The sequence below is a fragment of the Phyllobates terribilis genome, unplaced genomic scaffold (assembly GCF_046119375.1).
Source record: "Phyllobates terribilis strain yellow unplaced genomic scaffold, ASM4611937v1 Scaffold_1__5_contigs__length_1240528914, whole genome shotgun sequence".
NCBI classification, from domain to species: Eukaryota; Metazoa; Chordata; class Amphibia; order Anura; family Dendrobatidae; genus Phyllobates; species Phyllobates terribilis.
This window is the reverse complement of record NW_027362761.1, coordinates 601,810,188-601,833,000: the sequence shown is the minus strand read 5'-3', so window position 1 is coordinate 601,833,000 and position 22,813 is coordinate 601,810,188. Positions and strand designations below refer to the sequence as shown.

The 22,813-nt window shown below is 44.1% G+C and overlaps 2 protein-coding genes across 2 annotated transcripts in view; one reads left to right on the top strand and one right to left on the bottom strand.

Moving 5' to 3' along the window:
- The window catches only part of LOC141149736 (uncharacterized), a 111,318-nt gene that overhangs the window by 1,164 nt on the left and 87,341 nt on the right, over window positions 1-22,813 (top strand). Inside the window, exons 2-9 of the mRNA XM_073636919.1 lie at window positions 184-324; window positions 644-826; window positions 1,598-1,721; window positions 5,559-5,656; window positions 5,736-5,814; window positions 7,005-7,102; window positions 7,225-7,336; window positions 11,493-12,610. Coding sequence (XP_073493020.1) covers window positions 241-324; window positions 644-826; window positions 1,598-1,721; window positions 5,559-5,656; window positions 5,736-5,814; window positions 7,005-7,102; window positions 7,225-7,336; window positions 11,493-12,610 — 1,896 coding nt within the window. The 5' untranslated portion in view covers window positions 184-240. The remainder of the gene's footprint in view (window positions 1-183; window positions 325-643; window positions 827-1,597; window positions 1,722-5,558; window positions 5,657-5,735; window positions 5,815-7,004; window positions 7,103-7,224; window positions 7,337-11,492; window positions 12,611-22,813) is intronic.
- Window positions 1-22,813, bottom strand: part of LOC141272214 (uncharacterized) — a 96,040-nt gene that overhangs the window by 65,072 nt on the left and 8,155 nt on the right. The gene's annotated exons all lie outside the window — the stretch shown is intronic.

Here is a 22,813-nt window from a genome sequence, read left to right as displayed (position 1 = left end):
TACCACAGTGACCATCCTCCTACGAGGCTGATAATGAGCGATCAGATCGGCGGAGGAGGCCTCGGTGGAGTTTGTGGCTTTTCCTCCAGTTTCTTCCTGATAAATGTCGGATATTTGGGGCAGAATTCAGTGATTGTCGTTATATTGTCCCCTGTGATCTCCATCTTCTCCTTTATCATGAAGACGCCGGCAGGACGAGATCCCTCCAGCTGATCCAGTATTCATCCCTCCTTCTCCTGAATGACCCCGATGATGGACGAGGACGAGACCACCAGAAGATTATTACACTTCACCCTGGAGATCATCTCCCTGCTGAGCGGAGAGGTAACTCCTCTACATTTCTATCAGCTTTATTGTGTTATGTAACAAGTCCGACATCGGGAAGAGGAAATCCAGAAGAGGAAGAGAAGGATTCTTTACTGTAAGAGCAGTGATTGTGTGCAGCTCTCTGCCAGGAGGAGTTGTCATGGGGATTCCCTATAAGAGCTGTAGAGGGGCCTGGATGTCTGTCCTGAGTGTAATAATATTCCAGGTTATGGCCCCAGATTACTGGAGACGGTTATTGATCCCGGGATTTCTACTGATTGTCAGATCTGGAGTCGGGAAGGAATTCTTCTCCCTAAGTGTCTCTCTCCATACACAGGATTACACAGTAGTGAGGAAGACACCGGGGGAGGGTGTGACTCCCATCATCCATCTCCAGGAGTCAGGAGGGCGGAGCCCGGGCCCCATCACAGAGCCTCCCCCGCACCCCCCGATACATGAGAGGAAGAAGAAGAAGATCCTAGAGCTCAGCAACAAGATGATTGAGCTGCTGAGCGGAGAGGTGACTGCTGGGACATTATACAGGACAGCACTGGAGGATTCTGGGTGATGAGCGGAGAGGTGACTGCTGGGACATAATACAGGACAGCACTGGAGGATTCTGGGTGATGAGCAGAGAGGTGACTGCTGGGACATTATACAGGACAGCACTGGAGGATTCTGGGTGATGACCGGAGAGGTGACTGCTGGGACATTATATAGGAGAGCACTGGAGGATTCTGGGTGATGACCGCAGAGGTGACTGCTGGGACATTATACAGGACAGCACTGGAGGATTCTGGGTGATGACCGGAGAGGTGACTGCTGGGACATTATACAGGACAGCACTGGAGGATTCTGGGTGATGACCGGAGAGGTGACTGCTGGGACATTATATAGGAGAGCACTGGAGGATTCTGGGTGATGACCGGAGAGGTGACTGCTGGGACATTATACATGACAGCACTGGAGGATTCTGGGTGATGACCGGAGAGGTGACTGCTGGGACATTATACAGGACAGCACTGGAGGATTCTGGGTGATGACCGGAGAGGTGACTGCTGGGACATTATACAGGACAGCACTGGAGGATTCTGGGTGATGACCGGAGAGCTGACACTGGGACATTATACAGGACAGCACTGGAGGATTCTGGGTGATGACTGGAGGTGACTGCTGGTACATTATGCAGGACAGCTCTGGAGGATTCTGGGTGATGACCGGAGAGGTGACTGCTGGGACATTATACAGGACAGCACTGGAGGATTCTGGGTGATGACGGTGTCGTTGTCAGGTTCCTATAAGGTGTCAGGACGTCGCTGTCTATCTCTCCATGGAGGAGTGGGAGTATCTAGAAGGACACCAGGATCGGTACCAGGAGGTGATGATGGAGGAACTCCGGCCTCTGACATTACCAGGTGAGAGGAGACTCTTGTTGGCTCCGGTGGATGTGATGACGTCTCTCGGTCTCGTCCTATAATAGATGATTTTTCTCCAGACTTGCTCTGGTTTTCTCTACATTTTCTCACAGCTTTCATTCCCTGATTATTCTCTTCTGATCTGTGAGTCGCGGTTTCTCCGCTGTCGTCTTCATCAGTCTTGAGTCTTCGTCCTCGGCGGCTTCTTTCAGAAACTTTCACCTTCCTTAGAGCATCGGTCACATTTTGTCTGCAGATGTCCCAACTTTTCTGTCCGTTCTCTCCTATGATTTCTTTCGGTACCGGAGTCTGATCGTTACTCAGCAGAGTCGGGGTTAATTTACTGATGATTTTCCATCTAATCTGCTGTCGCTTGTCCATACCTCTGAACTCTGTGTGGCATTGACCTGGTCTCTAATCTGAGATGCTGTTAACCTGTGATTTCTGAGGCTGGTGACTCGGATAAACTTATCCTCAGAAGCAGAGGTGACTCTTGGTCTTCCTTTCCTGGGGCGGTCCTCATGTGAGCCAGTTTCTTTGTAGCGCTTGATGATTTTTGCAACTGAACTTGGGGACACTTTCAAAGTTTGCCCAATTTTTCGCACTGACTGACCTTCATTTCTTAAAGTAATGATGGCCACTCGTTTTTCTTTACTCAGCTGCTTTTTTTCTTGCTATAATACAAATTCTAACAGTCTGTTCAGTAGGACTATCAGCTGTGTATCCACCAGACTTCTGCACAACACAACTGATGGTCCCAACCCCATTTATAAGGTGAGAAATCCCACTTATTAAACCTGACAGGGCACACCTGTGAAGTGAAAACCATTTCCGGTGACTACCTCTTGAAGCTCATCAAGAGAATGCCAAGAGTGCGCAAAGCAGTCATCAAAGCAAAAGGTGGCTACTGTGAAGAACCTACAATATAAGACATATTTTCAGTTGTTTCACACTTTTTTGTTAAGTATATAATTCCACATGTGTTAATTCATAGTTTTGATGCCTTCAGTGTGAATGTACAATTTTCATAGTCATGAAAATACAGAAAAATCTTTAAATGAGAAGGTGTGTCCAAATTTTTGGTCTCTACTGTATGTATGTGTATATATACACACACACACACACACACACACACACACACACACACACACACACACACACACACACACACACACACACACACAGAGTTAGGTCCATATGTATTTGGACAGAGACAACGTTTTTCTAATTTTGGTTCTAGACATTACCACAATGAATTTTCAGATGCAGTTGAAGTTCAGACTTTCAGCTTTCATTTGAGCGTATCCGCATTAAAATTGGATGAAGGGTTTAGGAGTTTCAGCTCCTTAACATGTGCCACCCTGTTTTTAAAGGGACAAAAAGTAATTGGACAGATGAAATAATTGTAAATAAAATGTTCATTTCTAGTAATTGGTTGAAAACCCTTTGTTGGCAATGACTGCCTGAAGTCTTGAACTCATGGACATCAGCAGATGCTGTGTTTCCTCCTTTTTGATGCTCTGCCAGGCCTTCACTGCGGTGGTTTTCAGTTGCTGTTTGTTTGTGAGCCTTTCTGTCTGAAGTTTAGTCTTTAACAAGTGAAATGCATGCTCAATTGGGTTGAGATCAGGTGACTGACTTGGCCATTCAAGAATATTCCACTTCTTTGCTTTAATAAACTCCTGGTTGCTTTGGCTTTATGTTTTGGGTCATTGTCCATCTGTAGTATGAAACGACAACCAATCAGTTTGGCTGCATTTGGCTGGATCTGAGCACACAGTATGGCTCTGAATACATCAGAATTCATTCGGCTGCTTCTGTCCTGTGTCACATCATCAATAAACACTAGTGACCCAGTGCCACTTGCAGCCATGCATGCCCAAGCCATCACACTGCCTCCGCCGTGTTTTACAGATGATGTGGTATGCTTTGGATCATGAGCTGTAGCACGCCTTCGCCATACTTTTCTCTTTCCATCATTCTGGTAGAGGTTGATCTTGGTTTCATCTGTCCAAAGAATGTTCTTCCAGAACTGTGCTGGCTTTTTTAGATGTTTTTTAGCAAAGTCCAGTCTAGCCTTTTTATTCTTGATGCTTATGAGTGGCTTGCACCGTGCAGTGAACCCTCTGTAGTTACTCTCATGCAGTCTTCTCTTTATGGTAGATTTGGATATTGATACGCCTACCTCCTGGAGAGTGTTGTTCACTTGGTTGGCTGTTGTGAAGGGGTTTCTCTTCACCATGCGATCATCCACCACTGTTGTCTTCCGTGGGCGCCCAGGTCTTTTTGCATTGATGAGTTCACCATTGCTTTCTTTCCCAGGATGTACCAAACTGTAGATTTTGTCACTCCTAATATTGTAGCAATTTCTCGTATGGGTTTTTTCTGTTTTTGCAGCTTAAGGAAGGCTTGTTTCACCTGCATGGAGAGCTCCTTTGACCGCATGTTTACTTCACAGCAAAACCTTCCAAATGCAAGCACCACACCTCAAATCAACTCCAGGCCTTTTATCTGCTTAATTGAGAATGACATAACGAAGGGATTGCCCACACCTGTCCATGAAATAGCCTTGGAGTCAATTGTCCAATTACTTTTGGTCCCTTTAAAGACAGGGTGGCACATGTTAAGGAGCTGAAACTCCTAAACCCTTCATCCAATTTTAATGTGGATCCCCTCAAATGAAAGCTGAAAGTCTGAACTTCAAATGCATCTGAATTTTTGTTTAAAATTCATTGTGGTAATGTCTAGAAACAAAATTAGAAAAATGTTGTCTCTGTCCAAATATATATGGACCTAACCGTATCTATCTATCTATCTATCTATCTATCTATCTATCTATCTATATATATATATATATACACACACACACACAAACATTTGTTCTAATTTTGGGAGACAAAGCAAAAATGATGGGGACTTCAATCTAAGATCCTGGTCTGGTGGTAATAATTGTAAGTCTCCCTTAAAGGAATGTTTGTTCAGAAGAATATGTATTATGGAGCTTTTCTGTGGAGTTTGACCAGACAATCTCTCCTTGGCTCCCCGTGTGCATCAGTAAGCGCCCATGACCCCGGTGCCTGCTCTCTAGTTGTCCTTTCTACACATTGATAGGCGCTAACCGCTGTGTACCGGGTGCTCCCCACAACACCGTCCTTCCGGGTTCTGTGACTTCGTACATTAGTCGTACATGTGCCCCTTTTTCCTCCTTTAGAGTCAAATGCAGAACTTGCTGCTTATTTTAGTGTTTATACCGAGGCGGATGTTGAGAGTTATCTCTATTTAAAGAAGAAGAAAAACACGGTAACCCGTCTTTTAATAGATCAGGTTCTCTCCTCTGAGTGATCCCAGAGGATCCTTCCAGGAGGGAGGCCGTGTCCTCACGGTGACATCATGAACTCTCAAAATACAATCACTGGTAAATGGTCACCGTCCTTCCCCCAATCTCTATACAGTGAATTAGGAGAGAAGAAACCAATGGATAGAAATGTGGAGCTTTTTCCAGCTCCTCTGTGGTTCCATCCCTGGTGGAGACGAAACTTGGAGAAGTTGTGTTTCTTAGTACGGCTCCTTCATTGACTGATGAGGGTCTTCTCTGTCCCTCTCCTCGGGGTCCTCATCCTCTGAGTGCAGAGCAGAAAGCATTAGGCTTTGGTCTCGCTGATTATCACTTCATACTTGGGGCCACAATGTGCTGGGACCTCGGTACCGGTGGTGAGGACCACAACAATGTAATTTATTCACTGATACATAAACATAGAATTACCGGTTCTGAGAGACGAGTCTCATATATAGACAGATACACGGCAGGTCATGTATTCAGTCTGTGTGTCTCCACAGATGGATCCAGGGGGAGAAATCCACCAGAGAGATGTCCCCGTTCTCTGTATCCCCAGGACTGTCCAGAGGAGAATCACAACATCCCGGAGGATCATCAGGTAGATGACACTGAAGTCCCCACAGCATCTGACCATGATGTGATGGGATTTGAGCTCATCTTACATTTTTTCTTTTTAGGATGAAGATCTGATTAATATTAAGGTTGAAGTTATACATGGAGCCCAAGAGGCGACCGCAATATGTGCCGATCAGCAGGGTGAGGAGGGGAGACTGTCATGTCGGTTCTGTGGTCATCTACTACTACTTCCATCATTGCATGACACAATCTACAGTGGCATGTAAAAGTTTGGGCACCCCTGGTCAAAATTACTGTTATTGTGACCAGTTAAGCAAGTTGAAGATGAAATGATCTCTAAAAGACCTAAAGTTAAAGATGATACATTTCCTTTGTATTACCCTTGGACATTTGTGTGCTCAGATAACTTTGACCAATGATTCAGACCTTACTTAGCCTGTTAGGGTAAGGGTTCTTTCACTATCATCATTAGGAAAGGCCAGCTTTATAAAAACCCAGCCTACTCTAACAATGTGCCAAAAAAACAGCAGCCATGGCTTCTTCTAATCCGCTGTCTAGCACTCTGAAAATGGTGGAGGCCCACAAAGCAGGAGAAGGCTATGAGCGAAGCGTTTTCAAGTTGCCCTTTCCTCGGTTCAAAATGTAATAAAGAAATGTCAGTTAACAGAAACAGTGGAGGTCAAGATAAGGTCTGGAAGACCAAGCAAATTTTCAGTAGGATTGCTATAGAGGCAAATCAGAACCCCCTCCTGACTGCAAAAGACCTTCAGAAAGATTTAGCAGACTCTGGAGTTGTGGTACATTATTATACTCTTCAGAGACACCTGCACAAATATGGCCTTCATGGAAGAGTCATCAGAAGAAAACCTCTCCTGCGACCTCACCATGAAATTCAGCGTCAGAAGTATGCAAAAGTACATCTAAGAAGGTCTGATGCATTTTGGAAACAAGTCTTGTGGACCGATGAGGTTAAAATAGAGCAATGATCAAAGTTGTGTGGAGAAAAAGGGCACAGAATTTTAGGAAAAGAACATCTCGCCAACCATTAAGCATGGTGGTGGATCAATCATGCTTTGGGGTTGTGTTGCAGCCAATGGCACAGGGAATGGGTAGAGGGAAGAATGGATTCCATGAAATTTCAGCAAATTCTTGATGCAAACATAACACCATGTTAAATGTAAAAGATGAAAATATATATAATTTATTATTTATTGTTTTGCCTAAAATACAAAGGAAATGTCATCTTTAACTTTAGGCCGTTTAGAGATTATTTAATCTTCAACTTAACTGTTCACAATAACAGTAATTTTAACCATTGGTGCCCAAACTTTTACATGTCACTGTATTCTGTCACTATGTGTTTCCTACAGATGGACTCATGGAAAGAAATCCACCAGAGAGATGTCCCCGTCCTCTGTATCCCCAGGACTGTCCAGAGGAGAATCACAACATCCCGGAGAGTCATCAGGTAGACGGTGCTGAGCCCTGTACTGGATCTGTATATGGGGGGACATTTCTGATCGAGGTCATAGAGGTCACAGATTTTGGTGGTTTCTTGTATTGCGCTGATTGTTACATCTGATATATCAGGAGGAAGATCCAACTAAGAATAAAGTGAAGGACGAGACAGAAGAAGAAGCGACGAGTGGGGATCAGCCGTGTGTGAGTGACGGGAAGGAGATTCCTGTAGATGTTTCCACAGGTGTGTAATAATGACCGGCGTGTGATGATGATGACTGGCGTATGACGATGATGATTGGCATGTGACTATGATTAGCGGCGTGTGATGATGATGATTGGCATGTGACTATGATTAGCGGCGTGTGATGATGATGACCGGCATGTGATGATGATGATGACTGGCGTATGAGGATGATGATTGGCATGTGACTATGATTAGCGGCGTATGATGATTGGCATGTGACTATGATTAGCGGCGTGTGATGATGATGATGACCGGCATGTGATGATGATGATGATGATTGGCATGTGACTATGATGACCGGCATGTGACTATGATTAGCGGCGTGTGATGATGATGACTGGCGTATGATGATTGGCATGTGATGATGATGATGACTGGCGTATGATGATGATGATTGGCATGTGACTATGATTAGCGGCGTGTGATGATGATGACTGGCGTATGATGATGATGATTGGCATGTGACTATGATTAGCGGCGTGTGATGATGATGACTGGCGTATGACGATGATGATTGGCATGTGACTATGATTAGCGGCGTGTGACGATGACCGTTGTGTGATATTGTATGAAGTCTCCGGTGCAGTGAAGCTTTATCCGCCGTCCACATCACAGCAGAAGCGTCCGGTGATGGCGCGGCTGCTCCTGTACAGAGTCCGGTTGCGCACCGATGAATAACTGGGCCGCATTCACACCTCTTCTTAATGATTTAATAAGCACATTTTTAATTTTCCTAATTGTGTTTTTTAATATTACTTCCATCTTTTACTTTCATATTATTCTTACACAAGTCTCATGCTGCCATATAAATGACTGAGCTTGCGATTCGGACAGAACCCCGGGGGAAGATTCCGTATAATGAGGCGCTGTGGACGCCGTCTGGCCTATGATCCAGTGATGTCCATCTTTTTAAGCGTGCATAAAAGCGCAGTCGACCAGAGGCTAGACGGAGTCCGGTGTAACTCTGCTGCCTCATTATTCTGAATGGATCCCTCGGGGGTGTCATCTGAATCATGTATTTTGTAGATTTAGATGGAAACCCCGATGTACAGTGGGTGCGGAAAGTATTCCTACACCTTTAAATTTTTCACTCTTTGTTTTATTGCAGCTATTCGGTAAGTTCTAAAAAGTTCATTTTTTTCTCATTATAGTACACTCTGCACCCCATCTTGACTGAAAAAAAACAGAAATGTAGACATTTTTGCAAATTTATTAAAAAAGAAAAACTGAAATATCACATGGTTATAAGTATTCAGACCCTTTGCTCAGTATTGAGTAGAAGCCCCTTTTGAGCTAGTACAGCCATGAGTCTTCTTGGGAATGATGTAACAAGTTTTTCACACCTGGATTTAGGGATCCTCTGCCATTCTTCCTTACAGATCCTCTCCAGTTCCATCAGGTTGGATGGTGAAAGTTGGTGGACAGACATTTTCAGGTCTCTCCAGAGATGCTCAATTGGGTTTACGTCAGGGCTCTGGTTGGGCCAGTCAAGAATGGTCACAGAATTGTTCTGAAGCCACTCCTTTGTCATTTTAGCTGTGTGCTTAGGGTTATTGTCTTGTTGGAAGGTGAACCTTCGGCCAAGTCTGAGGTCCAGAGCACTCTGGAAGAGGTTTTCATCCAGGATATCTCTGTACTTGGCTGCATTCATGTTTCCTTCAATTGCAACCAGTCATCCTGTCCCTGCAGCTGAAAAATACCCCCATAGCATGATGCTGCCTCCACCATGTTTCACTGTAGGGATTGTATTGGGCAGGTCATGAGCAGTGCCAGGTTTTCTCCACACATACCGCTTAGAATTATCACCAAAAAGTTCTATCTTCATCTCATCAGACCAGAGAATCTTATTTTTCATAGTCTGAGTCCTTCATGTGTTTTGAGCAAACTCTATGCGGGCTTTCATATGTCTTGCACTGAGGAGAGGCTTCCATCTGGCCACTCTGCCATAAAGGCCCGACTGGTGGAGGGCTGCAGTGATCGTTGACTTTGTGGAACTTTCTCCCATCTCCCTACTGCATCTCTGGAGCTCAGCCACAGTGATCTTGGGGGTTTTCTTTACCTCTCCTACCACGGCTCTTCTCCCACGATTGCTCAGTTTGGCTAGGTCTAGGAAGACTTCTGGTGGTCCCAAACTTCTTCCATTTAAGGATTATGGAGGCCACTGTGCTCTTAGGAACCTTGAGTAATTCAGAAATACTTTTGTAACCTTGGCCACATCTGTGCCTTGCCACAATTCTGTCTCTGAGCTCCTTGGGCAGTTCCTTTGAGCTGATGATTCTCATTTGGTCTGACATGCACTGTGAGCGGTGACGTCTTATATAGACAGGTGTGTGTCTTTCCAAATCAAGTCCTATCAGTTTAATTAAACACAGCTGGACTCCAATGAAGGAGTAGAACCATCTCAAGGAGGATCACAAGGAAATGGACAGCATGTGACTTAAATATGAGTGTCTGAGCAAAGGGTCTGAATACTTATGAGCATGTGATATTTCAGTTTTTCTTTTTTAATACATTTGCAAATTTGTCTGCATTTCTGCTTTTTTTCAGTCAAGATGGGGTGCAGAGTGGACTTTAATGAGAAAAATAAATGAACTTTTTAGAATTTACCAAATGGCTGCAATGAAACAAAGAGTGGAAAATTTTAAGGGGTCTGAATACTTCCCGTACCCACTGTAAGTGTTCAGCGTACAGCACAGGATAAATATGATCCAAAATGTTCTGTACCCCAAAATGCCACCACGAGCTTCTACTCAACCCACAAAAAAAAAGTCCCCACTCAGGTTCATCATCTGTAAACAGTAATATAGGGGGTGTCCATATTACTGGTAGCACAAAGGCTCTGGAAAAGTGACGTGGCTCCCACTTAAAGAAATCCAGTGACATCTGCGCTCCCAAATCCAAATGCCCCCTCCTCCTGAGCCCCACCGTGTGCAGTTAGCATCCACATGTTTGGCATTACTGTAGCGAGGAGAGACAATTTATTTCTCCAGAAAGCACTAGCTGGGAATCATGTACTGGGCGCTACAACGTAAGGGCACTACAATGTACCGGACACTACAATGTACTGGCCACTATAATGAAATATTTGCATTTTCACTTTGCAACATCCATTACTGCTCGTTTCTGGAAAGCACCCATGGAGTCAAATTCATCACTACACCTGTAGATACATTTCCATAGGGGTGTAATTTCCAAACTGGTGTCACTTGAGGGGGGATTCTGCTCTTTTGCCACTTCGGGGCTCTGTATATGGAGTCTGCAAACTGTTCTACTAAAGTTTGTTCTCCAAGAGTCAAATAGCGCTCCGTCCCTCCCCAGTCTCGCCATGTGGCTAAGCAGTACAGTACAGCCACATATGGGGTATTGCCCCGTTCAGCAGAAATTGTATAAAATTATGACGTCATTTTTACCCATTTTCCCTTGTGAAAATGTAAAATCTGGGGCTAAAATAACATTATAGTGGTAAAAACGTAATTTTTTTTTCTTCACCGTTCAATTGTATAACATTTTGTGAATCACAATTACCTTGCATTCATTGGGAAAGTGCGCGGTGGATGCTGGGTGTGACGCGCGGGGAAACCCCTCCCACAGCCCGGCGTCCACCGCGGGGATCGCATCACCGAGTCACGCCTCACTTGACGTGACATCAGCGGAAGCAAGAGCCGGCTGCAGCCGGGGGTCGTGTGATGCCTGTGAGTGGCCAGCGATAGCGCCGATCACTGCCAATAAAGACAAAGCTAGGTAATTAAAATATATCTTCTCTCAACGGGTTAATTACATTGGGGGCATTTTTAATAGTAGTGGACAACTTCTTTAATTGCGTGGACACTTTTCTATACTAAGGGCAAGATACGAAGCTTGAGAGTGAAATGGCACTGGAGGTACATTAAGGGAACCTGCCATCAGTAATTACCACTTAAAGAACTATTTGCTGTCTAATCTCTGCCACCCCTGACTTGTGCCAATGTCACCAGTTTATAAGTGTCATTCACTTTACCCGTCATTCTGTTAATGTTATGGCATGTAGTTGTCCTCCTTATTACCGGTACTTTCACTGACGAGGGTCTTCATTGTGAGCTCCAGAAAATACATTCAGAAATCTCTTTTGTGTTGAAGAAAAAACTCACATCTAATTTATCTTTCATCCTGATAGGAAATCCTTGTGAGAATAACGGTTCATCACTAAATTGTAAAAAAGAAGATATCAGGAAGCACTCTAATGGAGAAAACCTCATCACCCTTCCTGCACCTCCTGGACTTCACAGCACTTCACTTTCTTATAATCCTCCTAATCATGAGGAATCATCTCCTGAGCAATCTCACATTGTTACCAAAAGTCCAGGGGGCAAAGTGGATAAAAGATTTCAGTGTGACAAGAAATTTACAAAAAGCTCAGATTTTTTAACACACAGAAAACACAAAGGTAAAAAGCCATACTCCTGTTCAGAATGTGGGAAATGCTTTACATATAAATCACAATTTGTTATACATGAGAGAATTCATACAGGAGAGAAGCCATTTTCATGTTCGGAATGTGGGAAATGTTGTAGAAGTAAATCAGAGCTTGTTACACATCAGAGAATTCATACAGGAGAGAAGCCATATTCATGTTCAGGATGTGGGAAGTCCTTCACAGATAAAGGGAATCTTATTACACATCAGAGAATTCATACAGGAGAGAAACCATATTCATGTTCAGAATGTGGGAAGTCCTTCACAGAAAAATGGATTCTTAGTAGACATCAGAGAATTCATACAGGAGAGAAGCCATTTTCATGTTCGGAATGTGGGAAATGTTGTAGAAGTAAATCAGAGCTTGTTATACATCAAAGAATTCACACAAGAGAAAAACCTTTTTCATGTTTAGTATGTGGAAGGTGCTTTCCAGATAAATCACATCTTGTTACACATCAGAGAATTCACACAGGAGAAAAGCCGTATTCCTGTTCAGAATGTGGGAAATGCTTTACAAATAAAGGGAATCTTATTGAACATCAGAAAATTCACACAGGAGAGAAGCCGTATTCATGTTCAGAATGCGGGAAATCTTTTATGAATAAATCAAGTCTTTCTGTTCATAAGAGAATTCACACAGGAGAAAAGCCATTTTCTTGTTCAGAATGTGGGAAATGCTTTACAACTAAAGGGAATCTTATTACACATCAGAAAATTCACACAGGAGAGAAGCCGTATTCATGTTCAGAATGTGGGAAATCTTTTATACATAAATCACACCTTGTAAAACATGAGAGAAGTCATATGGGAAAGAAAGTATAATTATGCTCACAGTGTTTTATAAAGTTTAATAAACATTGTTCAGCATAAATGAGTACACCCCCTTTAATGAGTAAGATTTTATTTAATAGCTCACTGAACACAAGATCAATTTCTACAATTTTGCCAACACTAAGTTTCATAGAACATTTTTTTTGTAATCAAAACATGAAAGTAAGGGTAATAATATAACTCTCATTACAAAATCTTCAGTTTTACTCAAAATTAGTTGATGCAAAAATGAGTACACCCCACATCAAAAGCTACTACATCTATTATTTTGTATGGCCTCGATAATTTTAAAGGACGGCACCAAGTTTTCTAGGCCTGGAATGAACAAGTTAGTGACAATACTATATCTATCTTTTATCTCTCTTTCGATAACGAGCTCTTAGAGCCTGGATGCTGGATGGAGCGATGACAACTTGTCTCTTCAGAATTCCCCATAGGTGTTTGGTTGGGTTCAGATCAGGAGACACTTGGCCACAGAATCACTGTCACCCTGTTCTTCAGAAATGCAACAGTGGCCTACCAAGGGAACAGAGTGATGGCAGCATCTTTTCTTTCACTACAGAGCAGAACATCTGTGAATTCAAGATACCATCAATGAAATGTAGCTCCTCATGCAGCCGCACATAAGGACACGGCCACCACCAGGTTTCTCTGTAGACACCATTTCTCATTGTATTCCTCATTTGTCCACCATTTATCTTGGTCTCATCACTCCAGAGTATAAAGTCCCAGGAGTCTTCATATGTTTCCGCATGTGTCCTGGCAGATTGTAGGGCGGCTTTTTTGTGCATGGGATTTAGGAGAGGCTTTCTATGTGGACAACACCCATGTCTGCCATTCCTCTATAGAAAACATTGTCTGCTTTCAGCTCATCTCTCAATGCTTGGATGAAAAATCACAGTTGGGAAGGAATGGACGGGACAAAGAAAGTTACTGATAATCAAGCACTTGTTTTCCAGTGTGAATAAAACCAAAAACTTTTATTGAACAAATTAAAATCATAGAAACATTAAAAAACAGGAGCAAAACATCTCTGCGTTTCTACCTGGTATTTGTGTTCAGTTCTTCTTCATGACATAATAAATCACCAGTAACCGGCTTCTTCTACACATCATAGGGTCTAATGCACAGCGGAGACCCCCAGCCCCAAATGGACATGTGCAAGTATGTCTACATTACCCCTATGGATGATCATATGTCCACAACAAAAAGCATCCGTGCAATAGAAGAATGAAGTGTCTGCATCTATAATGTGTATATTATGTATAATTACTATAAAAGAGGAAAAACACAATTCAGTAAATGGATACAAGGTCTGAAGGAAGCTTCATATCACTGGGGAATCTGGGGTCCAATTCCAGAATCCACAAGGCTTCTCTGGGGTGTACTTTTTATACCAATCTCCCCCTTAGCTGGTCTGGTGACATATTCAATACCCACAACTGTAAAGTGATTAATCCCTATTGTGTTGTATGAGATGTTGTGATGCTGCAGATGTATTACGTGTTGTGGGGCCAAGAACGTCCCTAACGTGTCCCCCAATGCGGTGACGTAAGGGTCTGACCGTGCCCCCACATATTGCAGCAGACAAGCTTCACATTGTATGGTGTCAATGACGTGTGGAGCTACAACTAATGAGATCTCTGATATTATAGGGTTTATTATGGTTAGTAGATGCAGACATTTTTGCTTTGTGCACAGACTTGCACAAACCACATTTATTTCTCCCACATTCAATATGCAAATTGCCTCTTCAGAGAAAAAGAGGACTTGTACTCTACAGCGCCACCTATTGGAAGCAGCAATCCTACAGGTCACAACCAACCATTTAACGAGTCGTTCAATATGACTTAGGATAAAAGTCAAATCAGAATCTCAATTTGCAGACACGGTGTTTCGGGCTGTTGGTCCTCGTAAGTGCAAAGTACGAGTTCTGATTTGGCTAGGTGAGAGCCACATTCAATAAAACCTTTGGTATTTGTCATCCACGTGTCAGTTGTCTTTCTTGTTGCTGGATCCTTGTCAGTGTATAACATAGGTAAATGTTTTCTGGTAATATTCACTATATTATAGGAATCTTCTCTGCAGCCAGTATTGAATGTATCTCTAGACTCATGGATGTTTCCTTCTTTGTGGGTTTTCGGTAATGTATGAAATATTGGACATTGTGGGCGATTTTCTTTAATCGTTCTGTTTGGCATTAAGTACAGCCGATACCAAACCCTCCTCCAAAAGACAATGTAAGGGGGTATTGTATGAATTAGTAGGATCTCCATCTAGAGTGCGGCATATATTAGTATCGTCATCCATGTTCATAACCTCCGGCTCATACAACCCACTATCCAGAGCTGTAATCGAGCCCCCTTTATCTGCAGCTCTAATGACTTTATTAGGGCTGTGCTCAGGGCCGTATCTGGCATTCATGCTGCCCTAGGCACTTTAAGTGGTCACGCCCCCTACTGGTAATTCATACTAAAAGTGCTCACACCCTTTAGGCCCCCTTCACACGTACCGGAGACACACACGTACACCCATTATAATCTATAGGCTGCACACATGGTCACACGGACCGGACATGTCCGTTTTTTGCCTGCAGCTCTGACGTCAGTACGTCCTGCACACAGATGACAAACTGTGACATCCGCACACACGTCTGTGTGACACGTGCCGGAAGAGAGTGCAGAATAGAAATGACAGATATTTAGGTGTTAGATGTGCAAAGATCGAGATAGATGATAGATATCCGTGAGATATATAATTAGTGCCCTGAGTGTGTAGTTTACTGTACTTGTGTTTAGCTAATAAATTAAAAAAGCGATATGGAGTCCTACCTATTTTTGATAACCAGCAAAGGTAAAGCAGACAGCTGTGAGTGGATATTATCAGGGTGGTAAGGTCCTCGGTTACTGGGCCCTTCCCAGCCTAAAAATACCAGCCCTCAGCCGCCTCAGAAATGGGGCACCAATTCAGGTGCTTCGCACGGCTCTTCCCGATTGCCCTGGTGCGGTGGCAATCGGGGTAATGGCGGTTAGGGTTGATGACAGCTGTGATTTGTCATAAAACACAGCTGTCTTCAAGCCCTCAGGTTAGTAATGGAGGGGGAAAGGAAAGAGATCCCGGCACTCACCTGTAGTCAATCATTTATTCCACATCCACAAATCTGCAAAACGTTTCAGCTCCTCCAGAGCTTTTCTCAATTGTGGGCAATCACATAGAAATACAACATTTATATAGAAAAAAAACAAGGAAATGACATCACAATGAAATAAAAAATGAAAAAAACTACAAACATTCATATAATCATATTAGTCTCATTATATAAAATATACACTGCTCAAAAAAATAAAGGGAACACTTATATTCTGTTGTGTAACTCCAAGTAAATGAAACTTCTGTGAAATCAAACTGTCCACTTAGGAAGCAACACTGATTGACAATCAATTTCACATGCTGTTATACAAATGGAATAGACAATGGATGGAAATTATTGTCAATTATCAAGACACCCTCAATAAAGGAGTGGTTCTGCAGGTGGGGACCACAGACCATATCTCAGTACCAATGCTTTCTGGCTGATGTTTTGGTCAGTTTTGAATATTGGTTGTACTTTCACACTCGTGGTAGCATGAGACGGACTCTATAACCCACAGAAGTTGCTCAGGTAGTGCAGCTCATCCAGGATGGCACATCAATGCGAGCTGTGGCAAGAAGATTTGCTGTGTCTGTCAGCGTAGTGTCCAGAGGCTGGAGGCGGTACCAGGAGACAGGCCAGTACACCAGGAGACGTGGGGCGCCATAGGAGGGCAACAACCCAGCAGCAGGACCGCTACCTCCACCTTTGTGCAAGGAGGAGCACTGCCAGAGCCCTGCAAAATGACCTCCAGCAGGCCACAAATGTGCATGTGGCTTCACAAACGGTTATAAACCGACTCCATGAGGGTGGTATGAGGGCCCGACGTCCACAGATGGGGGTTGTGCTCACAGCCCAACACCGTGCAGGGCGCTTGGCATTTGCCACAGAACACCAGGATTGGCAAAGTCGCCACTGGCGCCCTGTGCTCTTCACAGATGAAAGCAGGTTCACACTGAGCACATGTGACAGACGTGACAGAGTCTGGAAACGCCGTGGAGAGCGATCTGCTGCCTGCAACATCCTTCAGCATGACCGGTTTGGCAGTGGGTCAGTAATGGTGTGGGGTGGCATTTCTTTGGAGGGCCGCACAGCCCTCCATGTGCTCGCCAGAGGTAGCCTGACTCCCATTAGGTACCAAGATGAGATCCTCAGACCCCTTGTAAGACCATATGCTGGTGTGATTGGCCCTGGGTTCCTCCTAATGCAGGACAATGCCAGACCTCATGTGGCTGGAGTGTGTCAACAGTTCCTGCAAGATGAAGGCATTGAAGCTATGGACTGGCCGCCCGTTCCCCCACACCTGAATCCGATGGAGCACATCGTGTCTCGCTCCATCCACCGTTGTCACGTTGCACCCCAGACTGTCCAGGAGTTGGCGGATGCTTTAGTCCAGGTCTGGGAGGAGATCCCACAGGAGACCATCCGCAACCTCATCAGGAGCATGCCCAGGCGTTGTAGGGAGGTCATACAGGCACGTGGAGGCCACACACAATACTCAGCCTCATCAGGAGCATGCCCAGGCATTGTAGGGAGGTCATACAGGCACGTGGAGGCCACACACAATACTCAGCCTCATCAGGAGCATGCCCAGGCGTTGTAGGGAGGTCATACAGGCACGTGGAGGCCACACACAATACTCCGCCTCATCAGGAGCATGCCCAGGCGTTGTAGGGAGGTCATACAGGCACGTGGAGGCCACACACAATACTGAGCCTCATTTTGACTTGTTTTAAGGACATTACATCAAAGTTGGATCAGCCTGTAATGTGTTTTTCCACTTTGTACTGTGTTTTTCCACTTTGTACAGAACAAAGTATTCAATGAGAATATTTCATTCATTCAGATCTAGGATGGGTATTTCAGTGTTCCCTTTATTTTTTTGAGCAATGTATATACACAAAGATGAAAAAACGTCCATAACAAAGTATAATAACTATCAAATTAAATATTTTATTTTACACCAATACACATTGCCACAAATATATATATAGGCGTATATACAGTGCTGGCCAAAAGTACTCAGTTTCTTCCTGAAAATGATTGCAATCACAAATTCTTTGGTCTTATTATCTTCATTTAATTTGCTTGCAAGGAAAAAACACAAAAGAGAATGAAGCAAAAATCAAATCATTGATCATTTCACACAAAACTCCAAAAAAGGGCCAGACAAAAGTATTGGCACCCTCAGCCTAATACTTGGTTGCACAACCTTTAGCCAAAATAACTGCGAACAACCGCTTCCGGTAACCATCAATGAGTTTCTTACAATACTCTGCTGGAATTGTAGACCATTCTTCTTTGGCAAACTGCTCCAGGTCCCTGATATTTGAAGGGTGCCTTCTCCAAACTGCCATTTTGAGATCTCTCCACAGGTGTTCTATGGGATTTAGGTCTGGACTCATTGCTGGCCACCTTAGAAGTCTCCAGTGCTTTCTCTAAAACCATTTTATAGTGCCTTTGGAAGTGTGTTTTAGGTCATTGTCCTGCTGGAAGACCCATGACCTCGGAGGGAGACCCAGCTTTCTCACACTGGGCCCTACATTATGCTGCAAAATTTGTTAGTAGTCTTCAGACTTCATAATGCCATGCACACGGTCAAGCAGTTCAGTGCCAGAGGCAGCAAAGCAACCCCAAAACATCAGGGGACCTCCGCCATGTTTGACTGTAGGGACCGTGTTCTTTTCTTTGAATACCTCTTTTTTTTTCCTGTACACTCTATGTTGATGCTTTTTCCCAAAAAGCTCTACTTTTGTCTCATCTGACCAGAGAACATTCTTCCAAAACGTTTTAGGCTTTCTCAGGTAAGTTTTGGAAAACTACAGCCTGGCTTTTTTATGTCTCGGGGTAAGAAGTGGGGTCTTCCTGGGTATCCTACCATACAGTCCCTTTTCATTCAGACACCGACGGATAGTACAGGTTGATACTGTTGTACCCTCGGACTGCAGGGCAGCTTGAACTTGTTTGGATGTTAGTCGAGGTTCTTTATCCACCATCCGCACAATCTTGCGTTGAAATCTCTCGTCAATTTTTCTTTTCCGTCCACATCTAGGGAGGTTAGCCACAGTGCCATGGGCTTTACACTTCTTGATGACACTGCGCACGGAAGACACAGGAACATTCAGGTCTTTGGAGATGGACTTGTAGCCTTGAGATTGCTCATGCTTCCTCACAATATGGTTTCTCAAGTCCTCAGACAGTTCTTTGGTCTTCTTTCTTTTCTCCATGCTCAATGTGGTACACACAAGGACACAGGACAGAGGTTGAGTCAACTTTAATCCTTGTTAACTGGCTGCAAGTGTGATTTAGTTATTGCCAACACCTGTTAGGTGCCACAGGTAAGTTACAGGTGCTGTTAATTACACGAATTAGAGAAGCATCACATGATTTTTAAAAGGGTGCCAATACTTTTGTCCACCCCTTTTTTTAGGTTTGGTGTGGAATTATATCCAATTTGGCTTTAGGACAATTCTTTTTGTGTTTTTTCATTGAAGACAAATTAAATGAAGAGAATAATACCAAAGAATTTGTGATTGCAATCATTTTCAGGAAGAAACTGAGTATTATCTGACAGAATTGCAGGGGTGCCAATACTTTTGGCAAGCACTGTAGGAAATGCAAAAAAAACATACTAATAAGTTTTACTTATATAGCGCCAACATATTCCGCAGCACTTTACAATTAAGCGGGGACATGTACAGACAATAACTTCAATACAAGGTGAGACAGTGTAAACAGTTACATTAGGAGTGAGGGTCCTTCCGCTCGCACGCTTACAATCTACAAGGGAATGGGGGGACACAGTAGGTGAAAAGTGCTTGTTATTTCAGGTCTGGCAATTATAATAAGTAGGGATTTTCATATAAAGCTGCATGATCCGGTCATCAGCCCGTATGTATAAGTGCAATAATCAAGTATCGAGTGCAGTTATCGTGTGCATGGAGGGTGAGGAGACAGATGGAGAGTAGGGAGCAGATTCTGAATAATATTTAGAAGGAGGAAAAAGGGGAAAGTTGGTTTACTGAGTAGTTGAGGTGGTCGGCTTGTTTAAAGAGATGGGTTTTTAAAGCGCGCTTGAAGACATGGGGGCTAGGCATCAGTCGGTTCTTCTAGGGTAGAGCATTCCAGAGAATTGGCACAGCACGAGAGAAGTCTTGGAGACGGAGGTGCGAGGTTCAGATTATGAGGGATGTTAGTCTTAGGTCATTTGTAGAACGGAGGGCACGTGTAGGGCGATAGGCAGAGATGAGAGAAGAGATATAAGGTGGTGCCGAACTGTGGAGAGCTTTGTGGGTGACAGCTATGAGTTTATATTGGACCCTGTAGCGAATGGGCAACCTGTGTAATGACTGGCACAAGATGGAGGCATCGGTGAAGCGGCTGGACAGAAATACGACCCTGGCTGCTGCATTCAGGACAGATTGGAGAGGAGAAAGTTTGGTAAGAGGGAGACCGATCAGAAGAGAGTTGCGGTAGTCCAGACGGGAGTGAATAAGAGCGACAGTAAGAGTTTTAGCAGTTTCCAAGGTGAGAAAAGGTCGGATTCTGGAGATGTTTTTAAGATGCAGGTGACAAGAGCGAGTGAGTGATCGGATATAGGGAGTAAAGGAAAGGTTAGTGTCGAATATGACCCCAAGGCAGCAAACGTGCTACTGGGAGTTATGGTTGAACCATCCAAGGTAAATTCAATGTCAGGTAGAGTTGGGTTAGTAGAGGGGAGAAACACAAGAAGTTCAGTTTTGTAGAGATTCAGTTTAAGATAGAGGGAGGACATTATGTTAGAGACAGCGGACAGACAATTCTTAGTATTTTGTATTAGGGTAGGGGTGATATCAGGTGAAGAGGTGTCAGCATAGAGATGATACTGGAACCCAAATCTGCTGATTGTTAGTCCAATAGGGGCAGTGTATAGAGAGAAGAGGAGGGGGCATAGGACTGATCCCTGCGGGACACCGATAGTAAGGGGACGAGGAGAGGAAGAGGAGCCGGCAAAAGATACAGTGAAGGAGCGGTCAGAGATGTAGGAGGAGAACCAGGAGAGAACAGTTTCCTGGAGGCCTATAGAGCGGAGCATAGTGAGGAGGAGCTGGTGATCCACAGTGTCAAATGCGGCAGAGAGATCCAGGAGAATCAGCAGGGAGCAGTGACCTTTGGATTTAGCTGTTAGTAGATCATTAGAGACTTTAGTGAGGGTAGTTTCAATGGAGTGTAAGGAGCGGAAACCAGATTGTAGAGGGTCGAGGAGAGAGTTATCTGAGAGATAATGGATTAGACGGGAGTGGACCAAGTGTTCCAGGAGTTTAGAGATTTAAGTTAGATTAGAGACAGGTCTGTAGTTAGCAGCACAGTTCTGGTCCAGGGATGGCTTTTTAAGTAAAGGGGTTATGATGGCATGTTTAAATGAGGAGGGAAAGATACCTGAAGAAAGAGAGAGGTTAAATATTTTAGTCAGGTGAGTGGTGACCACCGGGGAGAGAGACTGCAGATGTGAAGGAATGGGGTCACTGTTGCAGGTTGGGAAGAAGTGAGGAGCTGGGTAACTTCTTCTTCTGTAACAGGCTCAAAGATGGCTAGTGAGCTTGAAGTGCGGCAGGGAAGGGGATCCAGGCACTGAGGAGATTGGACCAAAATGACCTGATGGATGTGGTTGATTTTTTCTAGGAAATAAGTGGCCAGATCCTCACCGCTGAGGTTGGTGGTGGGGGCCTGTGCATTAGGTTTCAGGAGGGAGTTTAAGGTTTCAAAAAGTCATTTTGGATTGTTGGACAGTGAAGTGATGAGGGGGGTGTTATAGCAGAAGATGAGGTCCCCCAAGTTCAAAGACCCCATCTATGCTATATAAGTCTGACGGTTACCTTAGGTCAAAAACAACAACTAAATGTTCCTTCCTTGTATTAATAGAAACTAACGTGTCCTTGCTAGTCATCAGAATGTGTCTGATTAAATGTTTCAACACAAGCATAGGCATCACGAGAACAGAAACCAGTCTTTTTTTGCACAGCTAAATTGTATGATCGGACCATATATGGTAAATCTGTTTCTTCCTCCAGGGTGTATATAAACCCTATGCTTTGTAATAAAGTTAGAGTCTGTTGACGCATACTACCTGTCTTGTGTCTTATTCTCTCCGGGCCTGTATACTAAAGGATAGAAGAACCAGAAAGCAGTGACGACAGGGGTGAAGTAGGATTGTTTGGCCAGATGAAGGGCAGAGTTATAGGTTTTGAGCATGAATTTATAGTGGATGAAGTCCTCTGCTAAAAGAGATTTTCTCCACTGACGCTCAGCGCACCTTGAGCAACGCTGAAGAAAGCGTGTTTGCATTGTGTGCCAGGGCTGCCGTTGTCTGCGTTGGGTCTTTCTGCGTGTAGAAGGTGCTACTTCATTTAGGGCGCTCTTCACTGTATTATTGTAGTGTGACAATGCCAAGTTTGGACAGAAGAGGGAGGAGATGGGGGCTGAAGATGTGTGGAGATTGTCCATAAGCTGCTGGGTATTAATGGTACGTGTATTCCTAGAAGTGTGGTAAGTGGGGGTGTCCCAGGTGAGGAGACAGTTCTTGACAGAGAAGGAAAGAAGGTTGTGGTCCGACAGCGGGAAAGGAGAGTTAGTAAAGTCATGCAGCGAGCAGAGACGGGAGAAAACCAGGTCCAGAGTATTCCCGTCTTCATGTGTAGGAGAATTAGTAACCTGTGAGAGGCCGAATGAGGAGGTTAGAGGAAGTAGATGAGAGGCAGATTGGGAGAGGGGATCATCGATGGGGATGTTAAAGTCTCCTGTGATGAGCGTGGGGATGTCACAGGATAGAAAGTGAAGAAGCCAGTTGGCAAAGTTATCCAGGAACTGGTGGGAGGAGCCTGGAGGGCGATACACAACTGCCACTCACAGTGAGAAGGGTTTGAAGAGTCTGATGGTGTGGACTTCAAAGGAAGGAAACATAAGTGAGGGAACTGGGGGGATGACCTGGAAAGCACATTGTGGTGAAAGGAGCAAACCAACACCTCCACCCTGTCTATTCTCAGGTCTGGCCGTAAGTGAAAATTTCAGCCCACCAAATG